General features: G+C 37.6%; 1 protein-coding gene and 1 long non-coding RNA gene across 2 annotated transcripts; one reads left to right on the top strand and one right to left on the bottom strand.

Moving 5' to 3' along the window:
• Window positions 1-29: 29 nt before the first annotated feature.
• On the top strand, window positions 30-5,376 carry LOC133295634 (disease resistance protein RUN1-like). Its single transcript, XM_061494477.1, has 5 exons — window positions 30-545; window positions 661-1,762; window positions 1,990-2,265; window positions 2,357-3,106; window positions 4,677-5,376. Exons 1-5 carry the CDS (start codon window positions 31-33, stop codon window positions 5,208-5,210), a joined length of 3,177 nt encoding a protein of 1,058 aa, XP_061350461.1. The 5' UTR covers window position 30; the 3' UTR covers window positions 5,211-5,376.
• A 12,015-nt stretch (window positions 5,377-17,391) lies between these two features.
• On the bottom strand, window positions 17,392-18,067 carry LOC133295633 (uncharacterized). Its single transcript, XR_009749377.1, has 3 exons — window positions 17,961-18,067; window positions 17,587-17,663; window positions 17,392-17,485 (listed from the first exon to the last, which is right to left on the bottom strand). It is a non-coding gene; the product is annotated as an uncharacterized LOC133295633 (long non-coding RNA).
• Window positions 18,068-18,689: the final 622 nt, after the last annotated feature.

Raw genomic sequence — 18,689 nt, 5'->3', positions numbered from 1 at the left:
GTAAAAGTTGAAAAGAATAACAAGCTCGGAATGCATGCTTTGCTAAGTAATCTGGGAAGAGAAATTGTCCGTCCAAAGTCAGATGAAAATCGTCGATGGATCTACGACGTGTTCCTGAGCTTCAGAGGGGAAGACACTCGTTCCGGCTTCATTTCTCATCTCCATAATGACCTCTCAAGATGTGGAATCCACACTTACATCGATAACAACCTTGAGAAGGGAACGGAGTTGGGACCTGAACTATTGCGAGCAATAGAAGGGTCTCATATATGTATTGTTGTTTTCTCCGAAAACTATGCAGATTCTAGTTGGTGCCTTAAGGAGCTGACAAAAATAATGGAATGCTGCCAAGTAAGTTATGACCAGAGGGTTTTGCCCATATTTTACGGTGTTGACCCATCTGATGTACGTAAACAGACTGGTGCTTTTGGAAAAGCCTTTGAAAAATTTTCAGACAGATATTATTCACAGGAAGTGTTGTCCAGTTGGAAGAGTGCACTCACCCAAGCTGCAAATGTGTCTGGTTGGGATATGAGGAATTGCAGGTAAATCAATAGCTTCTAGTTTCCTCGTTCTTTTATTTGATAATGAAGCATATTTTTAGCTCATAACCATTCCTAATTTATAATCATTTTATCCGTTTCATAATTATTATTGAAGGAGTGAAGCTGAACAAGTGGTAAGAATTGTTCGTGATGTTTTAAGAAGACTAAACAACACATTTTTATCCATTACCGATTTTCCAGTTGGCTTAGAATCCCATGTGAAAAAAGTGATTGGGTTTATCGAAAACCAATCAAGCAAAGTTTGTATGGTAGGGATCTGGGGTATAGGTGGATCGGGTAAAACAACCACAGCCAAAGCCATTTACAATGAAATTCATCGCAGGTTTGTGGACAGAAGTTTCATTGAAAATATTAGAGAAGTTTGTGAACAAGATAGTAGAGGGAAAATTGATTTACAAGAACAACTTCTTTTAGATGTCCTTAGAACAGAGGTGAATATCCATAGCATTGCAATGGGAACAACTATAATCAAAAAAAGACTTTGTGGAAAAAGGGTACTTGTTGTGTTTGATGATGTGTCTAAGTTGGGGCAGTTAAAGGCCCTATGTGGAAATCGTGAACTGTTTGGTGAAGGAAGTGTAATAATCATTACAACTAGAGATATACGCCTCCTTACAGAACTTGAGGTCGACTGCGTTTATGAAATGGAGAAAATGAATGAAAATGAGTCCCTTGAGCTCTTTAGTTGGCATGCTTTTAGGGAAGCAAGACCAAGAGAAGACTTGATTGAACTCTCACAAAGTATAGTTGCTTACTGTGGGGGACTACCACTTGCTCTCGCAGTCCTTGGATCTTTCTTACATGACAGGACAAAAAAACAATGGGAAAGTGTATTATCAAAACTAAAAATAATTCCCAATGAACAAGTTCAAAAGAAACTAAGAATAAGCTTTGATGGTTTGGAAGATCAGATGGAAAGGGATATATTTCTTGACATATGTTGTTTCTTTATTGGTAAAGACAGAGTCTATGTTACTGAGATACTGAATGGCTGTGAACTTCATGCTGATATTGGAATAACAGTGTTGATAGAAAGGTGCCTCGTAAAAGTTGAAAAGAATAACAAGCTCGGAATGCATGATTTGCTACGTAATATGGGAAGAGAAATTGTCCGTCAAAGTTCACCAGAGGAACCTGAGAAGCGTAGTCGATTGTGGGTTCATAAGGAAGTACTTGACGTGTTAATGGAACATACTGTAAGCTTTTTCTCTACATACTATTTTGAAACTTTTGTTTTTTTGTCTTTGAATCATTTTCTTCTTCCAAATTTTGGATAAAATTGTAGGATTCGTAATTCGGAGAGTATTTGTTATGTAATGTGTACTAGATGCATGCTTGGGCTACAACTTAACGTATTGCTTATTTGCTTTCTTGTGAGAAATCAATAAAGGTTTTCCTTTATTTTTAATTTTTTTTCTGACAGGGAACAAAGGCTATTCAGGGATTGGCTTTCAAGTTGCAAGGAACTAATACAGATTGCTTCGATACCAAAGCATTTGAGAAAATGAAGAGACTGAGACTTCTGCATCTTGATTGTGTAAAACTTGATGGAGATTATGAGTATCTTCCCAAGCACCTGAGATGGGTCTATTGGCAGGGATTTCCTTTAAAATACATACCTGACATTTTTTCTCTGGAAAAAGTAGTTGCTATTAGCTTAAAACATAGTAATCTAAAACTAGTATGGAAGGAGCCCCAGGTATGAAATTTGTTTTCATGACAATGGTAATTGTTTCTTGTTTCCATCATTTGCTTGTCTGATTTTTCCTTTTAAAAAACTTCTCTTGCAGTTGCTGGAGAGGTTGAAATTCCTCAATCTCAGTCATTCCACGGACTTGACAAACACCCCTGACTTTTCAAAACTTCCGAATCTAGAAAAGCTCATTCTCAAGGACTGTCCAAGTTTGTCCGAGGTACACCAATCCATTGGAGATCTAAGTAAACTTCTTCTGCTAAATTTGAAGGACTGTACAAGCCTTAGCAATCTCCCAAAAAGGATCTATGAGTTGAAATCTGTGAAAATTCTGATCATTTCTGGTTGTTCAAAGATTGACAAGTTAGAAGATGATATAGAGCAAATGGAATCCTTGACAACTCTAATTGCAAAAGATACAGCTGTAGAAGAATTTCCCCGTATAATAGTAAGATTGAAAAGCATTGCATATATATCCCTATGTGGATATGAAGGATTATCACGGGATATTTTTCCTTCTCTCATATGGTCTTGGATGTCACCAACAAAGGGGATTTCCCCATTCAGGGGCATGTCATCTTCTCTAATTTCCATTGAAGCGCAGGACAATAATTTGGGATATCTATCATCAATGCTTCTGAATCTTTCCAAGCTTCGAGGTGTTTTGGTGCAATGCAGCTCCGAGTTTCAATTGACTCAAGAATTAAAAAGAATCCTAAATTTTACTGAATCGAACACATCATCATCATCTGCGTCACAAATTTCAGATCTTTCATTGAGATCGCTTTCGATTGGAATGGGAAGTTACTCCATGGTCATCGATATTCTTAAGGAGAGCATATCACAGGTTCCTTCTATATCTTGTTATTTTCTCAGCTTCCGTTTGCATTTTTTTCCTTAAAAACTACAGTTTCAGGAAGATTTGATGTATTCAAGTATCTAGCAGATAAACTAACAGAAATGATAATGTCAGCTGTGTAAATAAATTTTAGATAATTATATCCTATTTGCTTTTTCTAAATTCCAATTTTATCCTCATCTTTATTTTCATTACTTTTCTTTTTTGTTATCTATATACATTATCTTTATTTTCTCTCTCCATTATTTTTATGTACACTGATACGTTTTTTTTTTCTTTAAAAAAAAAAATTATTGTATATCTACTATCACACAAGAACTAGGTAGCTAGATAGATTCTTTACAACTACTGAAATTTTGAAACCGTCAATATATGTTTTTTCCTTCTCTATATTAGTAGGATCCCAGAAACATAAGCTAAATGTTACTCTAGTAGTGTTCTTTATAGAAAAATATAACTTCAAGAAGTTGTTGCATTACACTTGCGTCGCAGCTCTTATATAATCAGGAAAAAGAGATTTTACTTGCTAGAATTGACTCTGTGCAAAAAGCAAACATCATATTGTAAATAATTGACTATGATGCTTTTGAAGATAAATAAGCTAAAAGGAAAAAATGATGGGATTTTGTATGATGCTAATATTAGGCTTATATAGTATCAGACTTTCTCCAAAGAGGAGAATAAAATTAGCAAGTAATATATCGATAGAGCCATTTAATAAAAAAAATCAATTAGATCATACAGTCGTCGGAGGACTTGTAGACAAAACATTCAGCTTGGGAGAGGGAAAGGGGATTTGTTGTGTAAAGAGGGAAAGGAATCAGGTAGGAAAGCATAGGGTTTTAGTTAGAGAAAAGTGAGAAACTTTGATGAAATTTATGTGTCTAAGTTACACAACAGAGAGAAGATTATAAGCTTATATAACCAAAAAGTTATACATACATTACCGTAGTTACATAATTATAACAAGTTATATGATGAATCTACATATTATTTACATGATTTTCAACACTTCCCCTCAAGTTGGAGCATGCCATATATACCAAACCTATTACATGTGATCTACAGCAATATTGGAGGACCGTCCCCATTTTGGAGTCCTTGAAGAAAAAACACTTTACGTGAAACTGAATGATGTAATTATTATCTTGACCAAACTGATGGATAGAGATGATCAAACTTTTTGATAACTAAGGGTGGTAAAGAGCTTCTGGAAGGTAAAAAGAAGTATAAGGAGTATGTAATAGTATGTGAACCAACGTTTGTCAATGGTCATTATTAGTCCATTGCAAGATGAGTCAATAGTATGTAAGAGTTTCGCAACTAGTATTGAAGCAGAAATATGTCCTAACTTTCTGCGGTTGATAGGTACATTACAAAACTATTGATTGAATTTGTTTCAGTTTCCTTGTCTATATTTTTCTTTACACAGTACACTGTTATTGTCGTAAACATTCACCTTTTTCTGAATTTGCAACGACACTATAGTGGCACAAAAGTTCTTTTGAACAACATGATTACATATGTAACTATGTTTTTTATTTTTTTCATGATACAGGGATTGACAAACAATGCTTCCAATGATTTTTTCCTTCCGGGTGATAATTGTCCTAATTGGCTAGCTTATACCAATGAAGGACATTCAGTGTTTTTTCAAGTGCCTGCGGATAGTGATTTTCACATGAAGGGTATGATTTTATATGTTGTTTATTCATCAAACCCTGAAAACATGGCAGTTGAAAGTGTTGTAAGTGTCTTAATCATTAATTACACAAAGTGCACCATCCTGATATACAAGGGAGACACTGCAATGTCTTTTAATGATGAAGATTGGGAGGGGTTAATATCAAATCTAGGAGCAGGTGACAATATTGAGATTTTTGTAGCATTTGAGAATGGAATGATTGTTAAGGAGACATATATCTATCTGACATGTGGCCAGTCAATTATTGTGGAAATGGAGCCATCACCTGAATTGAACGTGCAACCATCATCTAATGTGAAAGTGGAGCCATCACCGAAGCCTAATGAAAATATCTTCACAATACTTATCAAGAGAATGGGAGAATGTTTAGGCTTGAACTGGAACTGAGGTTTCAACAATTTTTGATTGGGCATGTCATTGTCATAATATAGGTTCCCTTGTTTTGTGATTTGCATTGGAAAGTCTTGTTAAAAGTCCATTTCTTGTTATTATAAATCTCATGATTGCTTGACAATACAAGGTATAATGCTATAGAACTGTGAGGAAAATATTTGGTGGAATACATATATTTAACTTGTGCTCTATTTGTATCAGGATGTTTAAAGGGAAAACGTATGTAAGACAATTTGTTTGGTACCTAAATGCCTTTATTTGGGCACTTTTGATGCTTGGGAAATTTACGTTGCTTAAGAGAAGATAATGTTAATGTGCAAGTCCAGATAAGGTTGCTGAGTATTGTTAGCGCAAAGGCTCTCTTTTTTTTTTTTTTTGTCCGATAAATTAAAAAAAGAAAAAGAAAAACACGTTAATATATTAAAAAGTGGGAACTCAATTCCCACATAAAACAAAGCTCATCTCAGGTAATTTAAAGATATCATCAAATCAATTTACTTTCCTTAAAATTAAAAAATAAATAAATAAAAATCAAGCATTGCACTATGCTGCAGCAAACAAGCTAACTTCTTACTGCACTATGCATCTAATCCAAACACATTGGACACAGGCAACCAACAAACTTTTAAGCAAAAAAAGCAAGTGTATTTTGATTCCTCGTATTGAGCTCATTTCAAGCATAAAAAAGGAGAAGACAGTGAGTTTGGAGAGATAGGAACAGATATCTTGAAAGAAAACAAGAGATAGGGCAGAAAGAGGAGAAAATCAGACGCAAAAAAAATGGAGGGTGAATAGATAAAGGACCAAACAGAAATACTGATAGCGAATCCAGAGATGGATCAGACATAGGAGGACAAATAGAGTGAGACTAAGAATGTCTATTTTTTTTCAAGCATAAAATCTTTTAATAATAATAATAATAATAAAGGGAAAACAGAGTTGGTCTCCTTGAAAGTGAATTAATAAGATCTTAATGACAATAATGTTGCAGTGAAAACACTTGTCTTTTCTGCTGTTGTTATCTATGAGAATTGTTTTCTCCTTTTGTATATCTTCTTCTTCTTCATCAAATAAGATTAACTGCTGTGGTGTGACATTCTCTTCTACTGTTTGTTTTGTTTCAATATATGTTAGCCAATAAGACTTTAATTTTAAATTGAAGTTTTGATATGTTTAAACTTCGAAGGAATTAAAAGATGTCATTAACTCTGTCTGTAACACCCCGTTCTAGAACCGGTTTGTTAACATCGCATTATGATATTAAGCGCAGTTACAATCACATGGGTTCAATTAAAATCCGGATAAATTTTTCATTTTAAAACATGCCGAATTTATAATACCCAATTTCGTGATCATAACCATATTACCTTGCGGAAACAGATAAACCAAGCTTAACATCACGTTCTTATTCCATCTTTAAACCATTAATTTACTTCTTATTTATTTCACAACTTCTACTATATCGTAGATCTCTTCGTTGGCTACGCGTGGCTTCAAACCGCACTCAATTCGGAGCACTGTAGCCCAAGTTATGACAATTGGAAGCAACACAAGAGAGTGTTGGTCACAGGCCCCGCGCGCTTCAGCGCGCTACCGGGCGCTCAAGCGCGCGTTATCGGGCGCTAAAGCCTCCATCTGGGCGCTTAAGCGCACGGAGGCAGGAAGCATCAGGTATTTCAGTGTAAATGGGCGCTTAAGCGCGCACCAGGGTGCTCAAGCGCGATATCCTGGGCGCTTAAGCTCCCATTGGGACGTTTTAGCGCGCAGAGACAGAAGCATCTCCTCCTTCAGTGGCTAAGGGCGCTCAATCGCGAACCAGGGCGCTCAAGCGCGCTGGGCGCTTAAGCCCCACTCTGGGCGCTAAAACCCGCGGAGACAGTAAGCATCCCATCTTTTTGTAGCGAAGGGCGCTTAAGCGCAAACCAGGGCGCTCAAGCGCGCAATCCTGGGCGCTTCAGCCCCCACTTTGGGCGCTCCAGCGCGAGGAGGCCGAATGCATTGGCACTCACAGGGGCAGCAGGGCGCTTGAGCGCGCTCCTGGGCGCTCAAGCGCGCTGCCAGGGAATTCCAATTCCCACATTTTTCAAGTCCAAGTCTAGGGGAAGATGCATCCCCATTCCAAACCCCAATTGTCCATGTCTCAAAACTTAATCCCAGCACTCATCCAACCTCTCCTTATAATAGCCCAACTTAATTAATTAGTAAATCTAGTGTAATTAATTAATTAAACATGTTTTAGTGAGTGAAATTAAGTATAAGGCTTAATTAAATGAATCTGAGTCACTTTGGAGTTAAAAAGTGTACTCAGTGAAAATTAAGGGGTATAAATGGGTACTGGTGAAAGTACCCAAATTATAAAAATAAAAATAGTAACATTCCTAGAATAATATTCCAGACTTTTGGGTAAAGTTTGGTAATTATTGGAGTTGAATAGATAGACGAACCAATACCCGCTTAAAGCCACTTAACCTATGTTAAGTGACTTAAGCTACCAAAAGACCCCCATTTCCCCCAGAAACCCGTCGCCAGAAAACAGAGAGAAGAAGAAGAAGAAGGAGAAAAGGAGGGAGAAGGAAGGGAGGAAGAGAGAGAGAGCAAAACTCAACCATTTTGAGTGATTCCAAAGCCTAAACCACTCCAAATCTCCTCCTCTTTCATAATCCTAGCTTTGTTTTGAGTGGGGAGCATTGTGGAGAGAGATATTACCTCTCAAAAATTCGGCCCTTTGGTGAAAATTGGGGTTTTGAGAGTTTCTACCTCCATGGGAGCTTGAGGAGCACTCACATCATTGTTGTGCAACCATTGGTGGTAAGATTTAAACCCTTGAACCTTATTTTCATGGAAAATTTCATGAGTAGGGTTTTGTGAATAGTAAAGTGGGAATTTTAGAAATTGTGAGTAAATTAACTATGTTCTAGGAAGATTTAAGCTTAGAGCATATTATGAAAAATGCTAGGAACGACATTTAATCGGTGGAAATGAGCCTAGATAGTCATTTGATAATTGTTCATAATATTGGAAAGTTCATGCTTGGATTGGTTAGTATTCTAGCATGTTGAACAATTGGTGAGTTGAATGATTGATTGTGTCCTAATGATGTCTAGGATTGAGACATTTGGACCAACCGTGAGTGATCAACCATTGGAGCAAGCTATGGAGCTTGAATAGCTCATTGTAATTGGTAAGCTCATACTTGTGTTGTGTCTTGAATTGAGTAGTTGATGGTTGATTGTGAAATACTCTTGGATGCAATGTGTTGATTGCATTACACCATGTGTAGGTGTTGGTTTTGGAGTAGAGTATTATTGACATTGGTGAAGAACAAAGGTCGACTGAAGCATTGAGGTAAGCCTTCGGACCTTGGGTGTAATTCCCTTGACGGTTCTACCAAGCCCTGAAAGGGTGGAGGTTGTGATTGTGTATATAAATGCAATAAAATAGTGTAATGCTTTGTTATACGTATGTGTATGCATTTGGTGTGGCATAGGATGGTGTTTCCCTATGTTGGTATGTTGCATGACGATGCGTAAATCATACTTGGTAGTTAGCTGGCCAGTAGGACTATTTGCATCTGAGTTTCCTTAGGACAGCTTGAGAGCTCGAGGGATTTCTCCTGGAGATGTTATTGCACTTTGCATGGATATGTATTTACTGCATTATTATTGTTATTGCTATTACACTGATATGGAACTGTGGGGTGGAGAGATGCTCCAAGGACCCCTGGTTTACTGGATATATTCGTATATCTCACCCCGTGTTGTGGGACCCCCTTTCAGGTAAGGATGCTGCAGGAGCCTCTGGTGGCAAGTGGCCATATCTGGATTATGCATGAAATGTGGCATTTCTTTTGAGTTTATGCATGCCTTTTGTAGTTGACATGTATAGGGTTTTATTTTGAAAGCCCATGGTCATTTGTATATCTTGATTCATTGGATGAACTTAGCCTATGCTCATGCCTTTGGTTGCACCTTTTGTTGATGGGAGCCAAGGGAATGATCATAGTGTTTTGTAAGCTAAGTTCTATGATTTGTAAAGGATATGCAATGTAAATGATGCCTACTTGAAATTCAATATATGCATGCTTGTTATGTATTGAGTTGTTGAATTGGTTGGGCTGAAAATCAATTAGGTACCCTTTGTTTAAACTGGTAAACAATGAGAAAACAAAGGTCATGCTGCCCAAATTCTAGCTAAATCTCATGAGGAGAGGTTGGATGAGTGCTAGGATTTAGTGTTGGGGCATGGACAATTGGGGTTTGTAATGGGGATGCATCTTCCCCTAGGCTTGGACTTGAGAAATGTGGGAATTGGAATTCCCTGGCAGCGCGCTTAAGCGCCCAGGAGCGCGCCCAAGCGCCCTGCTGCCCCTGCGAGTGCCAATGCATTCTGCCTCCTCGCGCTGGAGCGCCCAAGTGGGGGCTTAAGCGCCCAGGGTTGCGCGCTTGAGCGCCCAGGGTTGCGCGCTTGAGCGCCCTTAGCCACTGAAGGAGGAGATGCTTCTGTCTCTGCGCGCTAAAACGTCCCAGTGGGAGCTTAAGCGCCAAGGGTAGTGCGCTTGAGCGCCCTGATGCGCGCTTAGGCGCCCATCCACACTGGAATGCCTGATGCTTACTGCCTCCGTGCGCTTAAGCGCCCAGATGGAGGCTTTAGCGCCCGATAGCGCGCGCTTGAGCGCCCGGTAGCGCGCTGAAGCGCGCGGGGCCTGTGACCAACACTTTCTTGTGTTGCTTCAAATTGTCCTAACTTGGGCTACAGTGCTCCGATTTGAGCACGGTTTGAAGCCACTGGTAGCTAATGAAGAAACCTACAATATAGTAGAAGTTTTGAACTAAACAAGAAGTAAATTAATGGTTTAAGAATGGAAAATGAACATGATGTTAAGCTTAATTTATCTGTTTCCGCAAGGTAATATGGTTATGATCACGAAATTGGGTATTATAAGTTCGGTAAGTTTTAAAATGAAAAATTTATCCGGATTTTAATTGAACCCATGTGATTGTAACTGCGCTTAATATCATAATGCGATGTTAACAAACCGGTTCTAGAACGGGGTGTTACACTCCTCATGAGATTTAGCTAGAATTTGGGTTGCATAACCTTTGTTTTCTCAACGTTTTCCAATTTAAACAAAATGTACCTAATTGATTCTCAGCCCAACCAATTCAATAACTCAATACATAACAAGCATGCATATATTGAATTCCAAGTAGGCATCATTTACAGTACATATTCATTACAAATCATGGAACTTAGCTTACAAAACACTATGATCATTCCCTTGGCTCCCATCAACAAAAGAGATGACCAAAGGCATGAGCATAGGCTAAGTCCATCCCAATATACAAATCATAAGTCTAGCATTGCTTATTAATTACAATTCTATACATGTGAGCTACAAAACAACATGTATAATCTCAAAAATGCAACACTTCATGCATATGCTAATCCAGATATGGCCACTTGCCACCAGAGGCTCCTGCAGCATCCTTACCTGAAAGGGGGTCCCCACAACACGGGGTGAGATATACGAATATATCCAGTAAACCAGGGGTCCTTGGAGCATCTCTCCACCCCACAGTTCCATATCAGTGTAATAGCAATAACAATAATAATGCAGTAAATACATATCTATGCAAAGTGCAATAACATCTCCAGGAGAAATCTGTAACATCCCCAGTTTTCAAGCCGGTTCAATTAACATACATACGATACTTAACAGAAACAGCGGAAGACTTAAAACTTATGAAAATACGAGCTAACTTTTTCTTTTTCTCATTAGGCGTAAACGAAAATCGGACAGAGTAACCTCTGTAAGTCGGACAACTAGGGATTTTCCAATCCCACTCTCAAGAGTTCCTGATAGACAGTTTAAACTATATATATATATATCCAGAAGTACCAGTCATGCAAATATACTCAGATACCCATCTATGGGCGCATGCAGAACTTGGCTCCGTGCCACAAATCTAATAGCATGCAATCCAATACATAACATAACTGAATAATACATAGTCATATCATCATGTCTGAATACATAAATGTACATGTATCGAATATGAACACTATGCAACAATACATATTTTCCAAAAATACGTCTAAAACAAATAGTAGCATCCGACCACCCAGAACTCCACATCCTCATACTAGTACCTCTAGCCACGGTTAGTGTCCTGGTCCCATGAGGCTTTTCAATTAACTATGTTCCTGAAATCATATCCCCAAATGGGGTTAGAGACGAATCTCTAGTAAACTCCAGGTTTATGGAAAACCCTCCATACCCTGGGCTCACTTCCTGCATGACAGTCAGATACATAATATACAAAACATCATATAAGCAATTATCATAACTGAACAAAGCATATATAGATATCTTATCAAAGACAAACGCAGTCATTCCCAAGGGATGACCCCAAGCGAAAATCAACGCACGTAACAAAAATCATCACAATACTCACATCAGATCAAAACGTGTTATATCAGAGACGTACGCAATCGTTCCCAAGGGATGACCCCAAGCGGAAATCAACGTACGTAACAAATATCATTTACAAAATCATCATATATATCCCATAAAACATGTCATATAATCAAATATCATAACTAAACAAAACATATACACAAATCTTATCAGAAACGTACGCAGTTATTCCCAAGGGAAGACCCCAAGCGGAAATCAACGCACGTGTTCCCAAGGGAGGACCCCAAGCGGAACCAGAATATATCAGAGGCGTACGCAGTCATTCCCAAGGGAGGACCCCAAGTGGAAATCAACGCACGTGTTCCCGAGGGAGGACCCCAAAGCGGAACCAGAACATATCAGAGGCGTACGCAGTCATTCCCAAGGGAGTACCCCAAGCGGAAATCAACGCACGTGTTCCCGAGGGAGGACCCCAAAGCGGAACCAGAACATATCAGAGGCGTACGCAGTCATTCCCAAGGGAGGACCCCAAAGGAAATCAACGCACGTGTTCCCGAGGGAGGACCCCAAAGCGGAACCATAACATATCAGAGGTGTAACATCCCCGTCTCGAGCCGGTTCAATTAACATACATATGATAAAATAGAAAACAGCGGAAGACTTAACTTACAAAAATACGAGTTAACTTTTTCTTTTTCTACTTTAATTCTTACTCGGGGTAAACGAAAATCGGGCAGAGTTTCCTCTATAAATCGGACAACCGGGGATTTTCCAATCCCTCTCAGAAGCATTTCCTGATAAACAGTTTATACAGCATAGTAATCCAGAAGTACCAGTCATGCAGATACAATCAGATACCCATCCATGGGCGCATGCAAAATATGGCTCCGTGCCACTATCCTAATGAACATGCAATCCAATACGAAATCATAAACTGAATAATACATCATCATATGACGTGCCTGAATACCCAAATGTACATGCATCCAAGTGACAGACATGTACAAAACATATACAGGCCATATACAAAATAAAGGATCAATATCGTGATCCATCAAATGCGGAAATACTAAAAGACATCAAACACTCCAAAAGGTAGTAGCCTACAGCCACTCAAAATCCGATCTGTCAACTGCCTCAGCCACGTGTCGTGTCCCTGCCTAGTGAGGACTCACCGGGAATCTGGGCATCTGAAAATATGTCCCCAAAGAGGGGTGAGATTACAAATCTCAATAAGCTCCAGGTTTATAGAGAATTCTCCATACCCCTGGCTCACTCCTGCATGAAAGTCAGATACAGAGTATACAAATACAACATATAACAGATATCATAACAGAACAGAGCATATATCCATATCATATCAGAGATGTGCGCCGTCATTCCCAAGGGAGGACCCCAAGCGGAAATCAACGCACGTGTTCCCGAGGGAGGACCCCAAAGCGGAACCAGACATATCAGAGGCGTACACCATCAGTCCCGAGGGAGGACCCCAAAGCGGACATCCGGGTACTATACAATCAATGGCCAGAGATTGTTACAGAAATCATATTACAGAAGTCATATCAGAGCAAAACATATCATGTTATCAAATAACTCTATATTAATGCATCTATACAAAGCATCTAAATCACAGTCATACAGTCCAACCATAGTTTACTAACCATGGTGGAGCACTCAAGCAGGAAAAGACTCCTTAAACATAGAGCTTACCTCTTGAAGCTTTACCAATACGCTTACTTGTGGAACAAGTTACTTTTATCGCTTCAAGAGATTTCCGATCCTTCTCAATCCCTAGGCACACCTAGAGAATAATTTACAATGCATCAATAAAATGATGCAATACCATGATTATTTCATAAGCATACATTTTATCGCTTATTTTCCTTTCTTTATATTTTTGCCAATTCTATGTCAATACACAAGTCTAGACCTCTATACACCCGTTGGCGTTCTTTAATTTAACCAAGCATTTACTTAAGAATTTTTCACATAAATCATACTATTTTTCTTTAAAAGTCGCGGGCATACCCTTAGGGACTCAAGGTATTTTTCAACCATTTGTCAAAGCATTTCACTTCTTAGCTCATCCATTGGTATATTAAAATGCAACACATTTTATTAGAATAAAATGTAACCAATATATCTATATACCCCTAAACATCCTATAGTTCAAAACATAGAGCAAGTATTTATAGGATTTTTTTCTAACTTTGGCATTTCCACCAATTCATCCACTTATACTACATTCCAACATATTTTACCTTTTCAAACATACAATAAAATTTTGCATAATGAACCCTATATAACCCATGAAGGCCGAAACCTAGGGGGAAAATACAATAGGGCTTTTCAATTATTTTATCACATGTGGATATTTACTCAACACTATAACTTCCTAAATAACAATAATCCATCATAATTTTCACATTCTATACTACTTTATTTCCTACCCAACCATGCTCATGACTTTCAAAACATTATTCACACTAATAAAGCCATAAGGTTAGAGTTTTGTTACCTCCAATGAACTACCCAAAGCCTAGAAGGCCTTCACCAAGCAAAGCTCCACCAAAAATGTCATTTCTCCTCCTTGATGAATAGTAGCTCGAAAATGGGGGAAGGAAAAACTCCTCACACACTCAACTATAGCTCAAATTGATTGGTGGAATGGATTCATTGATTGGTGGAATGGATTCATTGAGTGGTTTCCAATCAATTTCATGTGGTGGGTCTTTGAATTTGGAGAATGGATGATTAAGAAATCAAAGAAAGGAAATTTGGAACCCTAGCCCCTTCTCCTCCAAGTGCAGCTCGGCCATGCATGAGAGAGAAGAAGAAAATCTGAAATGAATAGTGTTTCATTTAAGTGACAAGGCTATATAGGCACATGTGGCCCCTTTCATCGGATGTTTTTCTATCGCGTATTTTAACTTAAATTGACCCGGAACTAACTTCAAGCTACGAACATATTTTTATTTTTCTAAAATCATTTACATAAATTTTTATCTGTTACAAAACAATATTCATAATTCACAGTATGGTTTCTGCACCGTTTTTGACGAAATGCACTGTGAATCACTAACTGTACTTTATTTACTTTTGAAACTTAACACTTATAAACTTATCATTTTCTTGGGCCTATATTGACTTGCTTGGCATATATTGGACTTTCTTATTCTTATTTCATCAATTATTTATTTCTGGACTCTACCGGTTGCTTAAACAGCAGTACAAAATACCCGGTAGAAACACTATTCACGAGATTTTCACGGAAAGTGCCAGACTATACAATTTTTCGTTCTGAACTCATATTTGTCGTCAGAATTATCAAATTATGCCTCTAACATTATTTTTCTCTTTTTAAGCTCTACCGGTTAATTCACAAAACTGTAAATTCTCCGGCAGAACGCACTGTTCATAACATAGTCATGATTACAGTCAAAATACTCGGAATCACACACTAAATCTAATTATGGCATTTAAATCCTTAAATTAAATCTCTAATTAAGATTTACCATTTAGGGTCATTATAAGAGGCGTACACCATCAGTCCCGAGGGAGGACCCCAAAGCGAACATCCGGGTACTATACAATCAATGGCCAGATATTGTTACAGAAATCATATTACAGAAGTCATATCATAACAAAACATATCATATTAACACATATCAAATTAAGTACATCAAAACAAAACATATCATATTATCATATAGGTCTATATGAATGCATCTATATCATATATCTCATACATATCATACAACCTGACCACAGTCCGTACACTATGGCGGAACACAAAGTAGGAGCGAACCCCATAAACATAGAGCTTACTTCTTGAAGCTTTTTCAATCCGCTTACTTGTGGTACAAGTTAGTTATATATCTTCAAGAAGGTTCCGATCTTTTTCAGTCCCTAGGTACACCTAGAGAAAGAATACAAAAATACAAATCAATAAAATGCTATCATGCCTAGATTTTACATAAGGCATACATTTTATCGTTTATTTTCGTTTCTTTACGTTTTTGCCAATCCTATGCCAATACACTAGTCATACCCAATTCTTTTCAAACTTACATATAGGACCCCAAAGCTAGTTAGGATAAAACCACTAACTCTTAGTGGACATTTCTCACTTTACATATACTTATCATGTCCTCAACATAACTTACAAGTCATAATTCCAAGTCCAATACAATTCCAACCCATTTACTTCTTTAAGGGTTGAAAATGACATATAGGTGTGTTCATGACTTTTTCTCAAGCTATCTTTTGTTAGCAACCATTCCCTTCATCACTACATCGAATATCCATCATCATCTCTTATTTAAATATCACTAAATACCTCATTTGTACTTATTTCACGATGAGGGCAGATTTGCACTCATAAGTATTTATTATCTTTTCATGCTTTTCTTTCCTTTATTTCTCACTACACAACTCCAATTAAGTAGATAATTATTAACCAACCTCAAGACACATAAACACACATTCAAACATATTAAAGCATGATATTCCTCATTATTTTTCCTCTTGACCAGGATACATATATATATGAACCATGTCTTTTTCTTTAACTTTCATCACTTTTACCAATCCTATTTCACACCACTTATCAATGATTACATACAAGGTATTATTTTCACTTTGGCATTTCATTAAACACTTGGTCTACCTATTTTATTGTACATAGGCTGAATTATACATTAGAGATAGGCCATCCATTTTCTCAATTTTCAACATCCATTCTCAATGATTTTTCAACTATTACCAACAACAAGGCTCAATGAATAACTTCTACAACAACATACACATTCATACATCATTTACAAAACCTCCATGAAACCATAAAACATCAAGAAAAACCTAAATAGTATCTTGAATTTTAATCAACCAAATTCAAGTTTCATGCCTTAAATGATCTCCTAGGCATCTAAGCTTCCATCTCAAAGCTTGAAAACGTTAAAATACACTCTCTTTAATTTCGCATGAACAGTACCTGCGATTTAGAGGGCTGAAATCTCCTTCCCAAGAGCTTCCCATGGTGAACAATCTTATGGGTTTTGTAGAGGATGAAATTTGACACACTTTAGGCTTTGGAATGGATTGATTTCATCAATCCTAACTCAAGTTATCAAGGATTGAAGCTCCCACAAGCTTTTCTCTTTTTTTTTCTCCCCTTCCCTCTTTACTCTCTGCATCGTCGCGTGGAGAAGAAGAATACGAGCCTTTTAGTCAAATTTCACTTACATAGGTTAAGTGAAATTTAACTGGGTAAGAGCTTATCTATCTAATCACCTCTATTCTTTACCAAACTTTACCCAATGGACTAGAATATTTTTTCAGTCATATTTCTAACTTTACTTTCACTTTTCAAGTAACTTTGCTTATCTGCATTTTTACCCCTTAACTGTCATTTTAACTCATACTTTCACCAAAGGTAACTTTATTTCTTTTTCTTTATAATTATCCTTCAATATTAAATCCATAATAACTGTGAGGGTCATTATAAAATCCCTCGAGCTCTCAAGCTGTCCTAAGGAAACTCAGATGCAAATAGTCCTACTGGCCAGCTAACTACCAAGTATGATTTATGCATCGACATGCAACATACCACATAGGGAAACACCATCCTATGTCACACCAAATGCATACACATACGTATAACAAAGCATTACACTATTTCATTGCATTTATATACACTATAATCACCACTACCCTTTCAGGGCTCGGTGGAACAATCAAGGGAATTACACCCAAGGTCAGAAGGCTTACCTCAATGCTTCAGTCAACCTTTGTTCACCACCAACAGGTTCCACAGTCAGTCAATTACAATACTCCACTTTTCAAACAAAACCTACACAAGGTTTAATGCAATTAACACATATTGCATCCAATAACATCTCATAGCTATCAACCAAGCTATACAATTCATACCAAACATAAGCATGAACTTACCTATCCAATGGAGCTAATCAAGCTCCATAGCTTGCTCCAATGGTTGATCACTTACGGTTGGTCCAAATGCCTCAATCCTATACATCATTAGGACACAATCATCAATCAACCAAACCATTGAGTACAATTGCAAGAAAACTCTTCAACAAGCATGATAATCTTGCAATATACCAAGTATAGTCATTTAACTAACTAGGATCATTTTTACCGATTAAATGACATTCCTAGCATTTTTCACAACATGCTCTAAGCTCCATTCTTCCTAGAACATAGCTAATTTAACAACATTTCATCTAAAACCCTAAAACACTATTCATAAACCCTAACTCATGCAAATTTCAAGGAATCATGAGGTTTTAGGGTTAGAATCTTACCACCAATGGTCACACAAACAAGGATTGATGGCTCCTCAAGCTTCAATGGAGGTTGAAGCACTCAAAACCCCAAATTTCACCAAATGGGCGAATTTTTGAGAGCCAATATCCCTCTCCACAATGCTCCCCACCCAAAACAAAGCTAGGATTATGAAAGAGGAGGAGATTTAGAGTGGTTTAGGCTTTTGAATCACTCCAATCGGTTAAGGATTGCTCCTTCTAGGTTCTCTCTCCCTCTTCTCCTTCCTTTCTCTCTTCTTCCTCTCTTCTTTCCCTCTGTTTCTGTCGACGGTTTTCTGGGGGGGTTTGGGTTCTTTTTGCATTTTATCACTTAACATAAGTTAAGTGGTAACATGTGGGTATTAGTTCGTCTATCTATTTAACTCCAATAATTACCAAACTTTACCCAAAAGTCTGGAATATTATTCTAGGAATATTTACAATCTTATTTTTATATTTTGGGCACTTTCGCCAGTACCCATTTATACCCATTAATTTTCACTGAGTACACTTTTTAACTTCAAAGTGACTCAGATTCATTTAATTAAGTCTTATACTTAATTTTACTCAGTAAAACATGCTTAATTATTTAATTACATGTAATTTGCTAATTAATTAGGTTAGAGCTATTATAGTCACCCCACCTTTTAGCGATTTTGTCCGCAAAATCAAGAACGTACCTGTCCTTAAACTCAGGATATTGCCGGAGAAGTTCATCTTCCCGCTCCC

This window comes from Gastrolobium bilobum, unplaced genomic scaffold (assembly GCF_033153095.1).
Source record: "Gastrolobium bilobum isolate Gb01-03AN ecotype WA unplaced genomic scaffold, APGP_CSIRO_Gbil_v1 utg8394, whole genome shotgun sequence".
NCBI lineage: Eukaryota > Viridiplantae > Streptophyta > Magnoliopsida > Fabales > Fabaceae > Gastrolobium > Gastrolobium bilobum.
Note: the sequence above shows the minus strand (reverse complement) of the source record. Positions and strands in the feature narration are given on the sequence as shown.